The following is a 23,896-nucleotide window of genomic DNA, read 5'->3' on the forward strand; positions in this document are numbered from 1 at the left end:
GAGGGTTCATATTCTTTGTTTCTTACATCTCACATATAAAGAAAACACTGTTATTTAAATTTGAGTTCGATCTTTTTGAAAATTGAGAAATTCATGATGAATTATGATACCACAAAGACAACAAGTTTAAAAATTAAGATTATTTGTCACTCTAGAGAACATGATCTCTAATTAGATTTCATGATGAACAGTTGTAAAATATATATGTACAAGATTGGAGAAAAATAAAAATCAGTTTTTATTCTTGAACAATTTACCATTTTATTTAAAGTTTAAATTTATTCCAATTGGCTTCATCGAAGAATATTTCAACATTCTTTAAAAGTCTTTTTTTCTTACATTGAACATTGTTTTTTTTAATCGGATTTTCAAAAAGATTTAATTAATTAAAAAAAAGTAACAAAACAAACAACAAATAATAATAATACTTCCACTTTGCAATCCCCCCGAAAAAATAAATAGCGCAGTGCCTTTTAATGGAAAAAAAATAATAGAATTATAGCAAGCAAACATAAGAGGAAAAGGGTTGGTCATAAAGTTGAGCGGAAACTGGGCATTAACAGGTCGGTTTATAGAGAAATTTGGTCACAGGTTCTTAAGTTGATTTAAGAAGTCGGTTTCCCAAGAAGCTAAGGTTTGAGATGAAATATTTATAGATTAATTCTTCTTCTTTAAATTGTTGAAGTTCTCGTTATATCTTTCAAATTTGTATAAAACGTCCTTCTAATTGAACACTTGACCGAAAGACGATTCAATCTATTTTCAGGCAACGATTTATCACGAATTCCCCACAATTGGAAACTCTTATGAAACCCGAAAGAAGATTATCACCAAATATTTCGTATCAATTACAATTTGGAATTATTAACGGATTTGGTGGCAGTTTTTGGTGATAATATTAAGACTTTTCCATAGTTATAGAACTGAAAAATAGGACTAAATTTCAGTATTGAAATAAGACCAAAGTAGTAAAATGTCTTCCGTTGCTTGTTGTCTTATAACCCAAAGCAAAAGCAATTGTATAGATTACTTCTGCCATGGTTTCTTTTTATATCTACAATTGATTCTATTTAGCTCAACTTTATAACCATTTCCTTTTAAAATTTAACATTTTGAATAAAAGACACGTCAAGATATGCGATTATAAGGATTAAAAATATATAACTTCTTTTTTAGTTGTTGTTGTTTCATTTTCTATAATTTTTCTAAGATTTAAGTTTTTTTTTTCATTGTTATTATATATTTCTTATATTTTATTCAAAACATTTGCAAAAACCCTCGAATGTTTTTTTTTTAATCAAGCTACGCATTTAGATATTTTTGTAAATTTTCACATGATGGTGTATTAATGCTTTGAGCTTTTCTAAATAAGTCACGATCACCAAATGCTCTTGCTTTCGATAAAATTCCGTCTCCTAAAATTAAAATAGAAAATTTTAATATTAATTGTATATCATTTTGTTGTTGTTAAACTTACGATAATTTCTTTCTCTACTACATGAATGTTTTAAATGATTTAAAAATTCTTCTTCAACTGATGCTTCTAATCGTCCAACAGAACCTTGATATTCTGAATAGAAGTTGTCTTTTACATAGTAAGCAATTTTTAAGGCATTTGTTTCACGTTTTACAGAATATTTGCTAAAGATTAAAATAAAACAAAATTGTTTTTGTTTAATAAGTAAATTATTTGTATATAAAAATAAAATTCTTACTGTGATTGCTGGAGACTATAAATCGGATCAGATATGAAAAATGATGACATCATGCTAAGACCAATTAAAAGCAAAATTGGTAGAAGATTGATCAACGCTGAGGAGCTAGATTGATTCTGTTGGTAATAAAGAAATATATTTTTTTTTTTAATTTTTCATGTTTATTACTTTTCTGAACTATTTGGAATAAAGAATTTAAAAAAACAAGAAGTAATATTGGATATGTACGATTGGCAGTTACAAGAAAACTTTGCTAAGTTGTCCAATTCTTGGATTTTTTTTATTCGGAACCGGAAGATTATTAAGATCGCCTTTCCTAAAATTAACTTCCTCGAAATGACTAATGCAAGACATTTGCAGAGGACATGTATCACCGTTTTGTGAGAAGTAAACAATTTAGATGTTCTCTATACAGTATACACCAGGGTATAGAAATTGAAATTGAGTGTGCTGATTTAAAGAAAGTGTTTGATAGTATACAAAATAAACGTGTTCCGAACTACCTTAATATACAAATTTTTAAAGATGTGCCTAATGTCATAGCACCCCCTTTAACTAAAATAATTAATAAATCCTTTTGTGACGGTGTTTTCCACAGCTCGAGGAAAGTTTCTCAAATTACTTCAAACCCCAAAGTTAAAAAATCAATTAAGTGTGAAGATTTTAGACCAATTAATGCCCTCCCTCTCTATGAGAAGGTGCTTGAAAAAGTTGTTCACTTCCAACTGGAATCTTTTTTCGATTGGCATAAGTTGATAATTGATAACCAGTCGGGATTTAGAAAGCAGCATTCTTGTGAAGGCGCACTTAATATGCAAATTGGAAAAAACAACTCGACGCAAAAACAAAAATAAAGGGTGTCCCAAAATTAACGCAAGATTTGAATTTGCCGCCATTTGTGCAGTGAAGTGTTGGCAACCCTGAAAAAAAGCAATTTCACAGCTAACAGTATAGAATTATTAAAAATGGAGCGTTACACGATAGAACAACGTGTCTTCATTATTAAAGAATATTTCAAAAATAGTGAAAGCTTGGCGGCTGCAGTTCGAAAATTTCATACAAAATATGGTCGGAATAGTGTTTTAACTTCGTCAACTGTGAAGAGATTAATTGGAAAATTCATGGAGACTGGATCCGTTGGAGACGCCAAACACAATGGTCGTCCAAAAACAAGCCGTTCAAATGTGAATGTCGAAGCAGTGCGTGAGAGTGTTGCTGACAATCCAGGAACCTCAATTCGACGTCGTGGACAAGAATTGCAAATTTCAAGAACCTCTCTACAGCGTATACTCACCAAAGATCTGTGTCTAAATGCTTACAAAACTCAATTAACACAACAATTGAAGCCTAATGAGCATGGACAGAGAAGAGAAGAGTTCGTTGAATGGATTATTTAACATCAACAAATGGACCCTGATTTTTCGAGCAAAATCATCCTAAGGGATAAGGCACATTTTCATCTTGATGGCTTTGTCAATCGCCAAAATTGCCGCATTTGGGGTTCGGAGAACCCACATGTGATTGTCGAAAAACAAATGCATCCACAACGCTTGACTGTATGGTGTGGATTTTGGGCTGGAGGCATAATTGGGCCATATTTTTTTGAAAATGATGCTGGTCAAGCAGTGACTGTTACTGGTGCTCTATATCACGACATGATTACACAGTTCTTTCTGCCAAAATTGGATGATATTGATGTGTCCAATATGTGGTTTCAACAAGACGGTGCCACATGTCATACAGCCCGTGAAACAATTCAATTACTGCATGAGACATTTCCAGGTCGTGTACTCTCTCGTTTCGGTGATCAAAATTGGCCTCCTAGATCGTGTGATTTAACACCATTAGACTTCTTTTTATGGGGTTATTTGAAATCACAAGTCTATGTCAACAAGCCCACAACCACCCGTGCATTAAAGGAGGAGATTCAACGCTGCATCAACGAAATTCAGCCACATTTATGCAGAATGGTCATGGAAAATTTCAACAAAAGAGTGCGCATGGGCATGCAAAGCCGTGGTGGCCATTTGTCCGATGTGTTATTCCATACATAACCCTATCCTATGTACTTAACGAGTCAATAAAAATATAACTATCAAAAGACTAAAAAGGGCGTTTTCTATTTAATTCAAATCTTGCGTTAATTTTGGGACACCTTTAATATGTTTTTTTCTTGATTTGAAGCGGGCTTTTGAGACAGTAGACAGTTCAATATTATTTGAAAAACTTGAAAGTTATGGAGTGCGTGATAAATCACTATCTTGGATGATTTCGTATCTATCAGGTCGAACGCAAAAGACTGAAGTGAACAACATTTTATCGGATGAAATCTTAAATGATATTGGTGTACCACAGGGGTCATTTTTGGCACTTTTTTGTATAACGTTTATATCAATGACATCGGCAGTATAATACAAAACAGTGAATATGCTTTATTTGCGGATGATGGGTTGTTGTAGGCTAGTTGTGATAATTTAAAAGAAGGTGTCGCTAAAATGCGATGTTCAAATGGTAGACATGTGCATTCAAGAGGACACAAGCGTCCACAGGTTTTTATCAAAACCCACCTCTGTCTATCAACTCCTACTCTCACCTCCCCGCGGTGAACATCGGGTGCCTAGTACCTCAACTGGAGATTGGGTTCTAACCCCTGTGGAAAGTTGTTGGGGGCAGCAAACAAGAGAGGGGGGAGAGGTGTTTCCACTAAGGCACCTCTCCTTATACAGGCGGCAGCGGACGAATTCTCGAGATAGAATCAACGGTGGCGTCTACAGTTCCAGTAAGGTTGAACTACTTAGTGAACACCTTACAGGGCTTCTTCGACATATTCGGAGCCCAGGCCTATAAGGAGCGGTTCATCCGGCTCCCCTTCCTTGGAGTTATACTAAGGATCTGGCCCTCCAGGTTGGGGGTTGTGCCGGCGGGGTGACTTCCTGGCCACGTAAAAACATCATAGTTTCGAAGCAACAACAAGCCTCGGATACGGACGGATTCACTGTTGACAACCCACGCAAACGAAATAAGGACAACGAACTTCGGATATGTACGTGGAATGTTAGGTCCCTTAACAGACCACGTGCAGCCGAACAATTAGCGGAAGCCCTAAACTGCTGCAAGGCAGATATTACAGCCATCCAAGAAGTGCGATGGGATGGACCGGGTAAACGCAAACTAAAAGACTGCGATATCTACTACGGCGACTGCTACCGAGAACAAAGACAGCGTCTATTTGGGTGTGGATTTGTTGTTGGAACTAGGCTCAGGCAAAAAGTCTTGAGTTTCAACAATGTGAGCGAGCGCATCAAGGCTAAATTCGCCAACATAAGCCTAATATGCGCGCATGCCCCAACAGAGGAGAAAGATGAAGACACCAAAGATATGTTCTTCGAGCTCTTGGACAAGACATATGAGCAGTGCCCTGGCTATGACATTAAAATTGTCTTAGGAGATTTTAATGCCAAGCTAGGAAGAGAAGACATCTTTGGTGGTATAATCGGGAGATACAGCCTTCACGACACTACCTCCGACAACGGATTCAGGCTGGTCGATTTCGCTGCGGGGCGAGACGTTCTGGTAGCTAGTACGCAGTTCACGCATCTTAATATCCACAAGGGGACATGGAAATCTCCTGATCAATCAACCGTCAACCAGATTGACCACATTGCGATCGACGCACAACACTTCTCCAGTATCCAGGATATCCGAACATTCCGAGAGGCTAACATTGACTCGGACCACTACCTCGTTGTAGCCAAGGTACGGCTACGGATATCCCGATCCAAGCCAAAACAAGGAAGTACTGTGAGAAGATTCGACGTTAGACGGCTACAATCGCAAGAGACTGCCATGTCCTTTTCCGATCGAGTCTCTAATAACCTCTTAAGGAGTCCTATGCTTCCTGCATTAAGCATTGAAAACCAGTGGCAACATTGCCTTGCAGCCATCAGAGATGCCGCCTCTGAAGTGCTAGGTTTCACACGGCCAACACAGCGAAACCCTGGTTTGACGACGAATGCCGGCAAGCGCACGCAGCGAAACAAGAACCATACAAAATGGCGCTGCACAAAAGGACTAGAGCTGCTCGCGAGCTCTACGAGCAGAAGAGGAGAGAGGAACACCGGCTTCTTAGACGGAAAAAAAGAGAGCATGAGAAGCGCGCGATCGAGGAGATAGAGGGATGTCACAACAGGAATGAGGTTCGTAAATTTTACCAAAAGGTAAAAAAAACCTCCCAAGGGTACCAGCCACGAACCGAAGCCTGTAAAGACGATCAAGGAACATCGTAGTAGAACCACAGTAGATTCTGAGAATATGGAAAGATCACTTCTCCAAATTATACAACGGCGATGGCGAACCGAATTAAGCTGTAAGGGAGATAGAACCACTCAACCTCGGCGACGCAGATCAACAATTCCGCCTACCCGACCTTGACGAAGTGAAGATAGCTATATCTAAACTTAAGTCAAACAAAGCTGCTGGAGCTGACGGCATCACCGCCGAACTATTCAAAGCAGCAGGCGATGACTTGGTAGGGAGCATGCACCAACTCATCCGCAAAATATGGTCGGAAGAAAGCATGCCCGATGAGTGGAATCTCAGCATAGTGTGCCCGATACATAAGAAAGGAGACCCTTTAAACTGCGCCAACTACAGAGGCATCAGTCTCCTTAACATTGCGTATAAGATCCTCTCTGCCGTATTATGTGAACGTCTGAAGCCATTCGTCAACAACCTGATTGGTCCTTATCAGTGTGGCTTTAGACCAGGAAAGTCCACTATCGACCAAATATTCACAATACGGCAGATCTTGGAAAAAACCCAGGAGCTTCAAATCGATACCCACCATCTCTTTATCGATTTTAAAGCCGCATATGACAGCATCTATAGGGAAGAGCTCTACCGAGCAATGTCTAGTTTTGGCATCCCTGTCAAACTTATCCGTTTGTGCAGAATGACGACGGAGAATGCACGCTGCTCTATCAAGGTCGGAAAAGATCTTACCGATTCATTTGATGTCAAAAAAGGTTTTAGACAAGGCGATGCACTGCGACTTCATGCGACTTCTTCAACATCGTTCTGGAAAGAATTGTGCAAAACTCAACCGTCAACACTAGAGGAACAATCTTCCAAAGGTCCACCCAATTACTCGGATACGCAGATGATATTGACATAATTGGAAGATCAAAGCGTGATGTCAGTGGAGCGTTTTTGAGCATTGCGACGGAGGCAAAGAAGATGGGTTTAGTGGTCAATGAGGGCAAGACCAAGTATATGCTGTCATCAAAAAAGGACACTGAACGACGACGTCATGGACAAAACGTCACCATGGACAGCTATAACTTTGAGGTAGTTCTCATTTATGGCGCTGAGGCCTGGACCCTGTCAAAGAAAGATGAGAGCGTCTTAGGATGTTTCGAGAGAAAAATTCTTCGGGCGATTTTTGGTCCCATACGCATAAATGGAGAATGGAGGAGAAGATATAACGACGAGCTGTACGGGCTGTACAGCGACACTGACCTAGTTAGCAGAATCAAAGTCCAACGGCTTAGATGGCTAGGTCATGTAGAGCGGATGGACATCAACGCTCCAGCCCGGAAGGTCTTCGAATCCAATCCGGAGGGACCGCGCAGTAGAGGAAGACCGCGACTCAGGTGGCGCACCCAGGTGGGAGAGGACCTCAACCAACTTGGCGTGCGAAACTGGTGACAGCTAGCTAGTGACCGAGCTGGCTGGAGACGCTTGTTGGTTGAGGCCCAGGTCCGCCCCGGACTGTAGCGCCACCTTAAGTAAGTAAGTCGCTAAAATGCAGGAAGATTTGGATAATCTAAGAGTTTTATTATTATTGGTAATAATACAAGTAAAAGTGTGACAAACATTAAAGTTGATAATGAAAACTTAAAAATAATAACAGAAGTAAAGTACCTTGGTGTTGTTATAGACAACAAACTTTCATTTAATAAAGACATAGACTATGTAGGGAAAAAAATATCAAAAAAGACTAACTTATTGAGAAGAATTCGAAAAAATATTTTAACCGTTAGTGCAATAAGTATCTTCAATGCGATAATAAAACCACACTTTGAATACTACCCATCAATTCTGTTTGTGTTTGTGCAATCAAGAAATGATTAATAAGCTTCAACTTCTCTAAAATAAAGCAATGCAAACGATTTTAAAGTGCAATATTTATACTCCCATCGCTTATATGTTAGATATGTTAATATGGCTTTACGTTGAACAATGAATTTTAATGAATGTTTTACTGTTTATCTTTAAAATAAAACATAATTAAATGCCTGCTCATCTTTTTCGTTTCCTCAACTATGTAGATAATTTTCAACCATTCTCTCTGAGAAATAACCAAGACTTCCGCCTTCCATTTGAAAGAACAAGTCAAGCCCTGAATAGTGTTTTCTTTAAAGGACTTCGAATTTTTAACTGTTTGTTAAATGATTTAAAATCCGAAACCAATTACAACAGCTTTAAAAGGAACATTATAAATTTTGTTAAACTCCAAAATTAGTACTAGCATATCTTAGTTATTGTTTAAATTATGTATGTATTATTTAACTTAATTATTATTAAATTATATATTTGTTATTAAATTATGAATTTGTTGTTAAATTATTAACATCTTGCTTGTATTTTATGAAATTTGTAGATTAATAGTTACAAAAAAACTAAATAAACAAACATCTCGCTACATCATCGTCCCTAGGTTTATAAATAATCATTAGTAATTATCCACCGGAGGTTGGATTAAATTAGAAAACTCGAGAAGATTTTACATTCATAGGTTTGAGAGAAAAGTTAACCCTCTCTGTAAGTGAACAATCAAGACAGGATTGTTGTTGTTCCACGAAGAAGATGGAAAACGTACGTACTTGGATTAGAAATTACATTTCGGACCTTTCAACACAAGTAGTATTGGATGGGTTCGACTCTCAGAACCACAAAGTAAATGTTTAGTCTCCGACACTTCCTAAAGTCTTAATTCCCTGAACGATACAAGATATTAAGTGTGTTGGTCGAGTTCGAGAAAGCTAGAGAGTTATGAACCTCATCTTTTAGTTGAATAAAAAAACATGATCAGGTGGCATTTTGTTTTAAGATTTGGCTTGAGAGTAGGGAAGATTTTTCTTGGCTAACTTAACAGACAACTCTCCAATAAAATGGCCTTAATTGAAAGGCAAATTTTTAAAAAAGCCTCTCTTTCTCAGAGTCTGAGGGGATTAATTTACAGTCAACTGAATTAATTGAACGTACATTTTGATCAAGGCAAGTAGTTAGTTTTTCAAGTGTTATAAATTTTAAACTCAGATCTTTACTTCATTTTTGACAGCTGGCCTTAATGTCGCCTGAACTTGCCCAATAACTCCCTTGGCTCCGGAACGAATTTATTTTGTGTCCAAGTTCTTAGCCTGTTCTCCCAGGAATGTTTTGAAATGTAAATACTAAAAGGAAAAATAGTGTGGGATTTCCCATACTTACATATGTATTAGGTACGTTGATATATCTTCAAATGATCTTCAAACTTGCAATGTTTACGTTTATACTCGTATGTTTTTTTTTTTAGGATATAAGAAAGTTTAACAATTGTTCGGTAGTTTATCACCTACCCTTTCGGTCCCTTCTTGTGAATTGGACTTATACAAAATGATTTCCATATCTTAAAAATGTTCCTTGAGGTAAGGAAAATGAAAAATTTTAGATATTGGAGTTAAAAGAGAAGAGGAACATATTTTTATGAAAATGGAAGACCATCATGGCTCGGAGTGAACTTATCATTAAGTTGAGAACATTTTTGTTTTCAATGGCTAATGGAGAAATGCAATCGGGTAAGTAGAATGAACCCAACGAAAAATCCAGTAAATACTTAAAAAAGGTCCGATCTCATGTAAAAGAATCCTGTGAGAATGAATTTTTAAAATATACAAAGTAATTAGCTATCGTTATATTATTATTATTGGAAGTTTCATTACTGAAGGACAAGGATGATAGATACCCATCTGACTTTTTTTTTGTGATTAAGGAACTAAAAGAAGGATTTAAAATCGTTGATAAGGTTAGCTTGTATGTTTTATTCTTGGTAGAGATAATCGTTCAGATCGTTGAAGAGAAAATAAGCACCTAGGTAGTTAGAGTGGTCAGTTAGGCATTGGGAACGTAGGAACATTTTTTACATAACCTTTGGTTATGCAGTGATCGAAGTCAAAGATTATACCAAGGCGGTGTTGATGGAGCAATAATAAAAACAAAAGAATAATGTAGTTTATTGTAAAAAAGGGTTAGTGGCTTTTTGAACAGATATTTTTTGAAAATCAAATAGAAAACTGTTAATATAATCGTAAAATTCAGAAAATTAAGTTTTATGAAAATCATACAAAACAGAATCTGAGGTGGGAGTAACTTCTAGGCATGAGTTAAGGTAGAACGTTAGTCGAAAGGAATGGCGATAATTATCAATAGTTCAAAGAATTTTGAGGCAGAGAGTGACTGATTAGTTATCTGGGTCGGTTGAGAAAATAAATTTGAAAAACTTAGATCCTAAATTTATTGTTTTGTCGATACTTATGAAATTTGTCCTATCGTTTTTAAAAAATAAGTTTTCCTTTGCAGATAATTTTTAATCAATTCCTTGGTACTGGAGAATGTTTAGAAATTTGGAAGCTTTCACTGAATAGCTTTATTCATAAATCAGGTAGGATAAATAAAATTGATAACTACAGGGTATTTTCTAAGTTAGGTACAATTCCAAAAATACTTGACAAATTGTCAAACCAACATGATTTAGGTAAGTGGTACAAAATTAGTGGAGTTCCAAAAATGTGTGTATAACAGTTCATGTTATGCACAAATTACATTGGCATGTCGTCTATTCTGATTTTGTGATTTCAGTTAAGTATTTCAATAGTCTTGATGGAAAATGTATGAAATGGTTCTATTTATATGTCACAGAAATGAAGCAAATAGTTCAAGTTGGTTATTTTTTCTCCGAGTTTTTAAAAAGATATCGTGGCGTACCGGTCAGTCATTTAACCCCCTCCTTTCTTATTGTATATTGTATATTAATGAGCATTCTTTTTTATGACACACAGATTTATTTTATTTGCTGATGATCTAAAAATGTTTATGTAATTAAAATCCACTAACGATTGCATTTTGTTTCAGAATATTTTGCTCTCATCTCCAGGCTAGATCCAAAAAATAATATACAGCTTAATCTTGCATTGGGCAGGTTTAGACAATATAAGGGACTTCATTTCATAATGAACGCAAAATAAGGTCAAGTAAGCTAGGTATTTTGCATATGTCATTAATTTCAAACAATTACTCAGTTGACGAGCCAACTCGGATTTCTGACGTAGCACTTCTACTTCTGATCCTAATAAATATTCGGTAAGTGTATATGACCTCTAGTTACATCAGACCATTGTGTCATATCTGCTGATTTCTCATGCCAATAAACCCCAGTTAAAGAGAAAAACCCTACGAGAACCGTATGGCAATATGAGAAAGCCAACTAGAACGGTCTCAACGACTTCTTAAGGAACTTTAACTGTTCACTATGCTTCAGCGCAGACATGGTTACAAACTTAATTCTTTTATAAATTAGAAATGTTATCCCTAATAGGGTAAAATCTATCAAACCTAAAGAAAACTCATGGTTTCAGTTCAAACAAACTAGAAAGACTTGTAAGACAAATATTCGACGCATTAAATTTTCGCGTGACCAGAAACCACGGCCAAAATTAGAGTACTAAAAGATCTTGACATTCACAAATACGCTGGCCCGGATAGTATCCCCGCTATTCTTCTGAAGATGTGTTCTTTATCGCTGGCAAAACCATTGAGTAAGCTTTTCCATTTCTCCTATTTTACAGGTCTCTTTCCGAGTGGATGGAAAAGTGCATTTGTCTAGCCTGTCCCTAAAAAAGGCGAATCCTTATCCCCTCTAACTATCTTCAAGAAGAAGCTTCTTAATGACCGGCAGTATGGCTTTCGTTGCAATAGGTCCACTCATTGAACAGTGGAACAAATCTTTACATCGTTTTGAGAAATTAAGGTTATATTCTGTCTACTGTCACAGGTTCGAGTGATCACATATTTCACATCGCCAAGTATTCTGCTAAGTGTTTAGGTTTTCTCCGACGATGCAATAAGTTTTATACCCCTTCTGATCCGGCTATAATTTACAAATCTTTTATTTATCCAAAACTCGATTATAATTCTCATAATTGGGCTGGAGCCCCAATCTTGAGTCTTATGGATAGGATTTAAAAAGGAGATCTAAAAATGATAGGAGATAGTTCTCTCACCGAAACATGTGCTTCTCTTAAATACCGCCGCAAGGTATCATGCCTGTCATTGTTTTATCGTTATTTTTATAAACAATGCTCTATGGAAATAGTCAGTTGCATTCCTCCCCTTAAACAATTTAACATCAGTTTACCCTAGAGCCCAATTTCGCACGTAGTGTTAAGAACAGAGATTCTTTCTTTAGCCGCACTACGCGAATGTGGAATGCTTTACCAGGCTCAATATTTCCCACAATGTGCAGACATTCAAAACCAATGTTTATCCTCCTTTTCTAATTGCTCGCACTATGTTTAATTATTAGAAGGGTATTCATAACCATTTTAGTGCGCGCACACCATACACAAAAATGAATAAAATTGCGAACAAAATAAATACAATCACAGACTTGACTTGACAGTAAATCTCTTATGTCTTCTGAACCCGCCCATTATTATAAATAAATTAATCAGACTTTGCCAATATTGAATGAAATAAAGGATTTATGGTTAATTTTTGGTTTGGCCCATAAATGGAATAATTTTGAAAGTTAATTCAATGCTGGAGTTTTTTAAGAGAAATTTCAAGTATTTTAAGGACCTTTATAGGGTAAAAACTTTTGTATTGTTCTCTTATTTAAGTGACACTTAAAGTCACACAAATCAATTGAAAATGTTCAAAAAAAGTGTTACGTTTTTATTATCGATTTCTACTAATAACGGCGTTTCCCTAAGTTATAATAATTAGAAGAAGTCAGTTTTAAGGCCAAAGATCATTCGAAAAAAAATTAGAAGAGTTTAAATCTTTTAAGTAAATGTTTGTACAGGCTTTTCAAATGTTATTACGTGAAAGACCGTTTCTTCTTAAAATTACTTATCTTACCTAGTATGTTGGTAACTATTGTATTAAAAGTATATTTGTAATTCAAAAATTATTATTTTATTTTTGTGAGCAATCTGTTGATGATGTAAAATCGTAGATTAAATAATTAATATGACTATTTGGAGATTCATCGATCTTACATTAAACAAATGTTAAGATTTGTTTCATTGTTCGTTGTAATAAATCACGAGATCACCAGTTGACGTATTGCCAATGGAAAGTCATACTCATGGTTACTAGAATGCTTTTTTTAAAGATATTTCTTATTTTGAAAGTTGTTGACCTTGCAAAAAAGGGACCTACGTGAAATTTAAAATTTAGCTAGATAGGAGAAGGATTCGCTTTTCTTCGGGAAAGGCTGCAAATAGGCTGTTTTTCAATAACTCAGAAAGAAATCTGTTAAGTAGATGGATGAAAAATCATATTCTGTAATATTTTAGTACTCAGCATGTTTTTCACTAACACCAAAATTACCACAAAAGTTAGACAATTATTTCCGAAACATTTTATTGTTTAGTTAAGTATTTTAAGATTGGAGTACCCTCAAGAATAATAATAATAATTTAGTATTGGGATAGCACCTTGAAATCCGCGCCAATTTATAGGTTTTTTTTTCTTAATGATAATCTTTTTAACTTACTTCTCTTTCGCCCCTCTGCGTTTCAGCCCGCTGACGTCTTTGCCTGTACATATTCTGTTGGGGAATTCCCCCACCAAAGAACATATTAAACAATTCCTCAGCTGTAACATCACCTTGGAAATTACGTGAGTAGGCGAAATCATTTGCGTAGTATGTTCGACCCATGCCACCGGTTGAAGTGTTTCCACCACCTCCATGTGGATTAAATGGTTCATTGATACCATGCAAATCGTAAGCTTTACGTTTTTCGACGTCGGTTAAGACGGCCGCTGCATTACCAACGGCTTTAAATGCTTCTACAGCTCCAGGAGCCTTATTCTTATCGGGATGCAATTGCAGGGCAAGTTTTTTATAGGCTTTTTTGATTTCTGAATCTGTTGCTTCTTTGGTTACTCCCAAGACTTGATAATAGTCTTTACATCTGAAAAAGTTTTTTTTTGTTTTATTTAAGTAACAAACAAAATACTTGATTTAAAATCTTACTTTTTGATTTTTTTTACAGCTTCCAACTGGTCATTCGAATATTCTGGCTCCGATGGCTTAGAATCGGAAAGTTTGCGCTTGCGAACACCTTCTCCTTGTGCATCAGGAGAAGAGTTCTTTCTGCCTTGTTGAGTTGGGAAGCTTTTAACTTTTGCAAGAAAATCTTTTTAAAAAACATGACGAAATATTATGATTGTTTTCATTACAGATTATCTCATTATTGGTGAATTACCCTTAGCCCTTTGAGAGGGATATAATTTTTCGGCTTTATTTAAAAACTTTTCAGCTTTTTCAATCTTTCCCTCGGTAAGAGCTGTAATTGCGATATCAATGCAACGATTTGCTTCGTCTTTATTTCCGTCCATTTTTCTGTGATAATTATATTTATAACCACTGGATTAACTTCCTATATATGGTTTTATAATAATTTTTAATTTTTTATTGATTCATAAGAAAAACCCTCAAAAATATCATGATCGTGATATGCGTGCTAATTTTCAAAGCAAATATTTTTACTTACCTTTCAAAAACAAAGAAACTTTTTTGAACAAAATACAAATTTATTCAACGTCTGCAAGTTTTGCGACGTGGAAAATGCAAAATAAATACGAATTGAGTACTTTTTATGTTGATATCATGGATTTTCTTTTCAAAAAGAGATTTCAGGGAAAAAAATTGGAAAATTACATGAAAATTTTTTATATTTTCTTTTGACAAATTTTATGACAGATAATTAACTACACGTCGGAATGAATGCGTTCAGTAGGAATTATTGGATGGCAGTGTTCTATCTGTTGTGTCGAATTGCCTAGCCTCCCACAAGGTATCTCTAAATTTCTCCCGGTAAGTTTATTGTCAGTATAGCAACTTAGCATACTTATAAGACCAAAGTCTTATAAGACTTGTCATCGAGCCAAACAGTTATGTTGATGGTGTCTTCAGGAAGCTAAACACATTTTTTCATTTTTTTCAATTTTTATTTATTATATATTGTCTTCTCTTTCCTTTAGAAAGAGCACATTCAGTCAGAATCAAATTATCTTCCATTACATCTTACCAAATTGTGAGTATATTTTTTGAGGTTAGTTGAAATCAAAAATTAAGTTGTAATTTTTTAGAAATAAAATTGTATTTAAGTAACTACCAGCTTCCAATATTTATTATTTGGGACGACTTATGAACAGTACTCACATGGAGAGTAACGACTGAAGAAGCACCATGGCAGTCATTCAGGAATATGACCTTTTACAGCCAAGGTAATACACCTGGAATAGCGAAGGGTTAGGTCTTATTCCATGGACTAAGGTCAAAATGCTATGAGTAAAACAAAATTCCCACTAAATGACGTTAACTAAGTTAAACCACGAAAGAAGGTGGTTTAGCGAAGAAATACAATTAACATGTGTCAAATTTATTCTGAAATAAGCAAAAAATAAGTGAACATTTAATTTTTAATAATAAGTGAATATTTAATTTTTTAATAATGTGTGCTAGATTTATCGAGTTTCTTAATTATTGGATAATCAGCCGTTAACTAATAGAAACAGAAAAATATACAAAAACAGTTATGTTAGAGCGCAAATGCTTAGCGAGGAGGGTTTTAGGAAGAAATATAGGTTTTAAAAGGAAAATATAAGGAAACTTATTGCGGTTGTTGAAGATGACCTAAATGGTTACAGAAAACAGATACAATACAAACAATTGAAAAATAATAATAATTTTGACAGACACATATAAACAAGTTAACAAATTATCTTAATTAGCTGTCAAAAAGCTATACCAAATTTAGCTATACCAAAAATCCAAGTCTGCGTAACTTGGTGGAATTTTCCGGTTGCCAAACAGGAATCGTTTTTATATTAGTAGATTTTGTTTAAAGATTTTTTGGAAACGTAACATTACTATTCCATTTTTCTTTTTTTCATGGAATATATTAACCCACAGCTTAATTCTTATTCCCTGTTTAAGTAAATCCGTAGAATAAAGGTGGGACAAATTATTAATTTGGCCTCTGGTATTGATGAAGGGAAAAATCAGCAGTGGCAGATCTGTCAATGTACTAAAATTTCACTTCCAAAGCCACTCTGAGGCTACGGTGAATCTAAGAACAAAAAGCTCCATGATAATACTCTAGATTTTATAAACAAAAATACTATAATTTTTTGACAGTATAAAAGGTAAACGAGCTGTAATAAAATTGAAAAATATTTTCGGAAAACTTATAAATATTGCTTTAGATTAAAAAAGTAACTTAAGTTATGAGAGTTCAAACGTTCTTTGAATTCTTTATACAGTAAAATGCATTTTAATTGGGAAAAGAATCTTGAAAATCAGTAAAAATTTTATAGTTTTTTCTTTAACAAGTTCTGCAGCACCCTTTAATTATTTAAAAGCCGAAAAAACATGCAACTGCTACCTACTTCATTACGTATATTTCTGACATTGCAAATTTTCAGGTTCGGCTTTTGTGTGAAAATTGAAAATAAAAACAAAAAGAAACAAAACACGATAATCATTCTTGTTTCTTAAACATTTGCATTTATTTGTTTAAAACAATAAGAACATTTTACTTAAAAAAAAATGCCTGACTACTTGGGAACCGATCAACGTCGTGTTAAAGGCGAAGAAACAGAAGAAAAAGAAATCAAGTCCCTGGACGAAGGGGACATAGCATTGCTAAAGACCTATGGCCAAAGTCAATACCACAAGGCAATCAAGACAATCGAAGAAGACATTGTCAAAGCCATCAAGCAGGTCAACGAACTGACTGGAATCAAAGAAAGTGACACAGGACTGGCTCCTCCGGCATTGTGGGACTTAGCAGCCGATAAACAAACTCTACAGAATGAGCAACCCCTTCAAGTGGCTCGCTGCACCAAGATCATCAACGCCGACTCAGATGACCCAAAGTACATTATAAATGTAAAGCAATTTGCCAAGTTTGTTGTGGATTTGGCCGATTCGGTGGCTCCCACTGACATCGAAGAAGGAATGCGTGTTGGAGTTGACCGCAACAAGTACCAAATTCACATTCCATTGCCCCCAAAAATCGATCCCACTGTTACCATGATGCAGGTAGAAGATAAGCCCGATGTAACGTATAGTGATGTTGGAGGTTGCAAGGAACAAATCGAAAAGCTGCGAGAAGTTGTCGAAACTCCATTACTCCACCCCGAGAAGTTTGTTAATCTTGGAATTGAACCACCAAAGGGGGTTCTTCTATTCGGGCCTCCTGGAACAGGAAAAACTCTTTGCGCTCGTGCTGTGGCCAATCGTACAGATGCTTGTTTTATCCGGGTCATTGGCTCCGAGTTGGTCCAGAAGTATGTGGGTGAAGGAGCTCGCATGGTGCGAGAGCTTTTCGAAATGGCCAGATCAAAGAAGGCCTGTTTGATCTTTTTCGATGAAATCGATGCCATCGGAGGAGCACGTTTCGATGACGGAGCTGGCGGCGATAACGAAGTCCAGAGAACTATGCTGGAACTCATCAATCAGTTGGATGGATTTGATCCTAGAGGAAATATCAAGGTCCTAATGGCAACCAACAGACCGGATACCCTCGACCCTGCACTCATGCGACCCGGTCGTCTGGATCGTAAGGTAGAATTCGGGCTGCCCGATTTGGAAGGTCGAACTCATATATTTAGGATTCATGCTCGATCGATGTCGGTGGAGCGTGACATTCGTTTCGAATTGCTCGCACGATTGTGTCCCAATTCGACTGGAGCTGAAATCAGGTCAGTTTGCACAGAGGCTGGCATGTTCGCTATTCGCGCTCGACGAAAGGTTGCCACTGAGAAGGACTTCTTGGAGGCGGTTAATAAGGTTATCAAGAGCTATGCCAAGTTCAGTGCAACTCCCAGATATATGACCTATAATTAGATTTTTGATGGTATTGTCATTTTGCTTATTTATTTCAAAACGAAATTGCTTCATTCTGAGTTAGAAAAATAAATACAGTATTTTCAATATTAAAAAGGAAATTAGTAAAATAATTTAATATTAAAATATTTGTTTTATTTCGGGAATATGTATTTTATATACAAAATATGTATTTTAATGGCCTTAATTTGAATTCGACTTTGAAATTAATGTATCAGCTTTTTGAGATATTTCTTTTTAGAATTCGAAAAGACTCATATATGTTAATGGCTATCCTTAAAAAGCCATGAAGTCGCTTGTTTTTAAAATTATAATCCTATCCTTCGACGTTAAGTAGAAATATTTATATTATTCGATACTTGTCGTGTTGTAAAAGCTGAGTTAGGTCAATGATTCTCGAGAATTATTTTTCCAGAAGAGTCCTGAAACCAAAGGTCGCTCGCCCCTCTCCTTCCCAATCCTTACCCCTCCTCCGTCGGCTTTGTGCTATTATGCTGGTTGATGGCTCCTTATCCCCTGACTTTATGCCTAGTTTTTTCCTGGGACGCTTATGGCTTAGTTGCTGTTCGTCTCTCCTTTTCCTACTCGTGGGAACCAGATGGAAAATACAAAACAAAAACGTCAAACCGGTACCGGTACTCCAGCTACACGGAGCGGCAGTTCGGCGTCAGCTGTCGTTGTACCTGTGCCAAACATCGGAGAATGGATTGTGCAAAGTCACTGCCTATCTTCTAGTGCGGTACAGGATGTATCATTGGGGAAAACGCTTCCTCAGGTCGGTAGTGGAAAGTTCGTGAACAATGATCTTTCGACTACCAGGATGCTCCTAGTGGCAGTCTCCGTAGGGTTAGCAGCGTCGTGAATAACGACAAAACCAATCAGGTACGACTCCACGTCAAAGCGACAAAGGTCTTTGGAGGAGTCCACTTCCGTCCCTAAAGAGCCCAAAGTGCAGAACACCAGCACTCCTACATTGCTAGAGTACCTATCATTAAACCTTTTAGTGATCTACTTAACGAGCTCAACAAGATCGTAGCTGCGGTCATTGATAGGAGCAATATTGATGGCACGATTACCTCTAACCGTTGGCAGATGGTGAAACTGGGCTCTCGGCTGGTTTGCTCAAAGTCATGCGAGAGCATCTGGGTCCACCACCTGTAACAAGCGATGGGGGTTGGCATCAAGGTCATGTCAAACTCACTGTCGGCATGCTGGGCGAAGTTGGCCAGGCCCAAAACTCGAGGTCGTTGCAAAGGAAGATATTCCTTGGAGGCCGAGAGCTCGCGCATGGATCCCGATAGAACCCTCATGTCCAGATAACATACATGAGATGATAAAGATCAGCAACCCGGACCTTAAATGTCACGACTCGAAGATCGAGCAACTGGAGGAGCCAAAGGATCTTTATCGAAGTGCGATTATCGTAATCAATAAGGACTCTGCGGCTTCTCTAATGATAAGATACGGGTTCGAAAGGGTAACGCTCCGTATTTATAAAGAAGATGAGGTAGACGCCATGTTTAAAATTATAAATCACACTTAAACGTTGAACGCTTGGCATTTGGAGATATTTAAATTGAGATGATTATAATTACTATACGGTTCTACCACTGAAATAAACCAAACCGAAACGAAAGAATGATTATGTTAATATGTTAGAGATAAATAGTACAGAGGAGGTAAACAACTGTTTCCTCCTCTTCCTCATCCATGCAGTTTCTGTGAAAGTCATTTAAGAATGGTTCCCTTTTAGGCAGTGCCCGGTTATGACACAGATTATAAAGCTTGATGTGATCTGCTAAGGGATTGCTTGATTTCTTTAAATCAAGTGTAGGCCAGATTTTTTTTTGTGACCTGACACTTGGTGACGTTATTCCACCTGGGGTCAAGCATTAGCATTAGTTTACATGTAGTAATTGGTATGTCCGCATTAGCCAAATGTGGTAGAATGGGTTGTAGTTTACCATTTCTGGCGAGTTCATCTGGCTTACAATTTCCTGGTATGTCTCTATGGCCCGGCACCCAGCAAAGGTGAATAATAAACTGTGTTGCTAACTCTATTAGAGATGATCGACAGTTATGAACTGTTATGAGTTTGTAGAGACAGAGATTTGATAGCGGCCTGCCTATCTGAGAAAATACAGTTATCAGGTGCTGATATTACGTTTTCTTTAAGCCAGGACAAGACTTCTTTTATCAGCAAAAGTTCCGCCTGAACACACTACAAAGACTGAGAAGGCGAAAAGAGAGACTTCGTACACAACTCCCCTAATTCTTCTTTTGTTTTTGATTCTAACTGACTCGTCTTCTAGAATTGCTCTATCCTCCAAGAAAGATCTGGAAGGTATAGAAATGTGAAAGCTTCTGTCTATTTGCATTTGCGTTATGGTGTAGTCTGTGTGCTTTGGAATTGTTTCTAAATACTTTAGAATTACGGAGTGATCAATGTTGTTGTTAACCCCTTGCGGTAAAGCTTTGAGGCCAGGACTACATAATTTTTTTTTTTAAATTGTGTTCAACGCATGCTTTTTTGTTTAAATCAAGACGAGTCAGACAATCTAAAACTTCTTCATTGAATAAAGGAAATATTGTTCCTGACCCCTTTATTGACCTTTAGCTGGGTGAACTTAATGATATGTTTACTAGTGTTTTATAGTTACGCTTTTTATGATTTAGACGCACTAAAGGTTTTTACTATCCTGAACATGTTCAAACACAGTGCGAGCATGTTCCATTGCCCGTAATTGTGTGAAGAGCTAACCAGTTTTAAAAACTTCTGGCGCAGAAAAACTGGAAAGGAAACTTCTTGAACCTTACTAGGTATTTAAGATTTGAGTTGATATACCTATGGAAAAACCTTGCCGGGCGATAATTTGTTCATTAAAACCCATTGGAAAAGTGCAATTTTATCGTGGAAGAAAACCTCTGTGTTTGAGAGCATAGTATGGACGGAATTAACCTTTCAACTCTTTTAATTGTGTAAATGGTCTTGAATTGAATAGGAAAAACATAATGGTCCTGTTTCATGTCCTCAATGTCAGTCCGTTAATATCTCGCTTTAGCGAAAATCATTCACATTAACTGCTTGGCTAACCTTATTGTCAAAGAAGTACGGCTCGATGACGCCGCCAGTCCATTAACCTAAGAAGTCATTTTTAGTGCTTGTTCGGCTTTGATTGCTATGCTTTTATTTTCCGCTGCCACTGCACGGTACATATTGCAATGCTTTCGGCCATGCATATAAAATATCATTTAAAAGCTTTCTCAAATTAGCCGTTTAGATTTGGCATAGATATAAGGAAAGGAAACTATTCATTTCATGATAAGGTGTTTATTTAATTGATATACCACACTCTGAAAACAAGTTTTGTGAAATTCGTTTTAAAGAACCTTCACGTCATACCATCGATTTGGGTCGATTATACGAATTCCTATCAAAGGCCGCCTTTCATGGATGTTTTGCGTGCCTCCAAATACTGATGCCCTTTAAGACTTTGCACCTGTTTTAAACTATATGAATCTTCTAACAAACACGTTTTACTAGGAACTTGCATTAAATTCTCCTTTTGCCTTTTAAAAATTGAAACCATATTTTTTATTTTTTAACTTTTTATTACTACCACTATATCAAGAGGTAAAAATATAAAACACCAGTAAACCGAAAACTCACAGCTTATCGCTTCCTGCGCAAGTGCAGACGGTTCTTGCGTTTCCAGGCAGCGCGACGGGAACCTCCAATTGTCTGGGAGTACCTGTAGCCCTTTCCAATACCACGGGAGCTCTTACCAGCCGATGTAAGTCCACGCAATTCACGATGTTTGTGCACGTGCTTGCAGATCCAGTTGATCTTAGGATCACGACGAACGGCATTGTGGTGGGTGTCAATTAGGATGACTTCGAAGTATTTGTAAGAAGCATCCTGGGCAACCCAGTAGGAGTTGAGTACCCTCAATCCACCGAGTCTGCGACCGACACGTTCCTGAAATAATACAACAAAAAACACACGCATTTACTATCACGTTTTGAAATCTTTTGATAAAACTTTCTATAAAACGAAAGCTCAGACATCTAAGGAAGGTTGATAGGTGGTCGGCATGGTTTCCTAAGCTACCATAAGGTTTATCATCAGACAGACTAGGAAAGGTCAGGGTAAAGCAATTTTTGAAAACTTACCTCAGCAATAGATTGCAGGCAACGGGAAGGCTTCAATTCGTTGACACCATGGCTCTTGGGCTTACCGTAGGTGCAACCCTTTGGCACTGGACGTTTACGACCTCCACGACGCACACGGATTCTGTAGATGACGAATCCTTGTTTGTTCTTGTAGCCCAGACGACGTGCCTTATCGGGACGAGTCGACCTTGGCGAGCGGTGCAATTTTGTCAATTGACGGTATTGCCAAACGCGAATACGAAGCAAGTAGCGCATAACATCGCTCTGCTTCTTGCGGTAAAGTTCTTGCATATAACGATACGCACCCATTTTTGCGACCTTTCACGGCGATAGACCTAGTAACAAAATAGTATTTTCGTGGTTAATTGATATCAATATCAATAACTGTCACATCATCGGTCTATCGTTTTACGGATATTGAACCGACATCTTGTGGAAGTCATTTTCTTTTATTCTCTCTAGAAATAGATGCATTAGTTTTGAAAAAATTTGATTCTACTTTAAATTCAAATAAAAGAAAACTAATTCACTACAAAATCTAGAGAATTTAATTATATACAAAAATGTAAAATCGGTTTCGTTGTCAGTTAGCCAAAATCGACATCGTAATTCTTTCCGATTGGTGCACGGCCGGAAATTGATTATCATCACTTGGAAACACGATTTTTAACATTTTTCTTTTAATTGTCTTAAAAACTTCTGATGGAAGTTTATAAATTTACAAATCGATGTTGAATAGTTACCTTTTAAGGGAATTCGCCTAGAAAGAAAAAACATTTTATTAGTTTTCGAACGTACAGAGAAAATACAATAAAATATAATTCAGAACTTTTGAAAATATTCAAAGATTTTAGAAATAAATGTAAATTAAAAATTTACTGAGAGCAATATTAGAAAACACACCTTCACTCCACAAAGTTAAAGTGAAAAAGAACGGATGTTGATGAAGTATCTCACAAGTCAACACGTTCCTATGTTCGAAAGAAAAATGGCGGTGCTGCTGTGGGGAAAGGTGAACTCTACACATGGTTTATTCGAAATTTTAATTTTTAAGGCCCCTCTTTCACGATGAATTTTTTGGTCTGTGATACTACTTTTCGAAACGGTTCTTTTGTGTAGGCTACGAACAGATCATGCTAAAATATCTACTATACAGAATGCATTCCAATATTTTATCAAACGTTTTGAGTTGAGTTTCCATTTATTTTACTTGAATTCTATGAAACATAATTATTTGAGGTTTTCTCCTATTTTATTTCTCATTTTCCACAAAAATTGTGTGTTGAAGTTGAAACTTAAAATTTCCTGAGATTGTTTTTTTTTACTCTTTATTACCTTTTTTTAATTAGAATCGCAATATTTATGTGAATGGAGGACAAAATCTCGAATCTCATAAGCAAGTGGTAAATTTTAGTCAAAAAGAAGTGAATTTTAAGCCTTTATACCTCTGGGCCGCATTAAATATTGACTAACTCGACTTGATCTGCGACGATAGTCAATTGTGATAGATGTCACAAAAGAGTTCAAATGTCACTCTGTAAACTTTGTTTTGTAGGAAACTCTTCACATGACAGGTAATTTTTATTTTGATATATTATTAGAACCATTTGAAAATTTTACTCCAGCAACCCTTATTTGGACAATATGATTATTGGAAACGGTTCAATAGAGTTCAATTGATTTGAATCAACTAACTTGATGGTAGTCACATGTGAATGCTTCTATGAATACAGGTATCTGTTATAGTTATAGAGAGATTGAATCTTTCACTTTTTTCGGAAAACTCCTTATTTATTGGTTTCAAAACAAGTTCGTATTACACGTT

The 23,896-nt window shown here is 36.5% G+C and overlaps 3 protein-coding genes across 6 annotated transcripts in view; 1 reads left to right on the forward strand and 2 right to left on the reverse strand.

The window, feature by feature from the left end:
• Window positions 1-22,972, reverse strand: part of LOC129938422 (60S ribosomal protein L15) — a 54,520-nt gene extending 31,548 nt beyond the window's left edge. The window contains exons 1-3 of one of the 2 annotated variants that reach the window (XM_056045974.1): window positions 22,815-22,972; window positions 22,072-22,406; window positions 21,567-21,877 (exon numbers count right to left, since the gene is read on the reverse strand). In XM_056045974.1, the coding sequence (XP_055901949.1) occupies window positions 21,572-21,877; window positions 22,072-22,380 (615 nt within the window). In that variant the 5' untranslated portion in view covers window positions 22,381-22,406; window positions 22,815-22,972 and the 3' untranslated portion in view covers window positions 21,567-21,571. Of the gene's footprint in view, window positions 1-21,489; window positions 21,878-22,071; window positions 22,407-22,814 lie in introns of those variants that run through there. The other variant, XM_056045973.1, reaches the window with a different exon arrangement.
• LOC129938419 (dnaJ homolog subfamily B member 14) lies at window positions 429-14,739 on the reverse strand. 3 transcript variants are annotated; one of them, XM_056045969.1, is made up of 7 exons: window positions 14,533-14,739; window positions 14,249-14,418; window positions 14,017-14,179; window positions 13,534-13,954; window positions 1,716-1,831; window positions 1,478-1,641; window positions 429-1,415 (listed from the first exon to the last, which is right to left on the reverse strand). In XM_056045969.1, the coding sequence occupies exons 2-7, from the start codon at window positions 14,379-14,381 to the stop codon at window positions 1,303-1,305; spliced, it is 1,110 nt and encodes a 369-aa protein (XP_055901944.1). In that variant the 5' UTR covers window positions 14,382-14,418; window positions 14,533-14,739; the 3' UTR covers window positions 429-1,302. The 3 variants fall into 3 exon arrangements, with proteins under 3 accessions (XP_055901944.1, XP_055901943.1, XP_055901942.1); XM_056045968.1 differs by having other exon boundaries at window positions 14,249-14,385; window positions 14,537-14,738; XM_056045967.1 differs by having other exon boundaries at window positions 14,249-14,422; window positions 14,537-14,738.
• LOC129938418 (26S proteasome regulatory subunit 7-like) lies at window positions 16,450-18,023 on the forward strand. Its single transcript, XM_056045966.1, has one exon. The coding sequence runs from the start codon at window positions 16,597-16,599 to the stop codon at window positions 17,896-17,898; it is 1,302 nt and encodes a 433-aa protein (XP_055901941.1). The 5' UTR covers window positions 16,450-16,596; the 3' UTR covers window positions 17,899-18,023.
• Window positions 22,973-23,896: the final 924 nt, after the last annotated feature.

Source organism: Eupeodes corollae, chromosome 1 (genome assembly GCF_945859685.1).
Source record: "Eupeodes corollae chromosome 1, idEupCoro1.1, whole genome shotgun sequence".
NCBI lineage: Eukaryota > Metazoa > Arthropoda > Insecta > Diptera > Syrphidae > Eupeodes > Eupeodes corollae.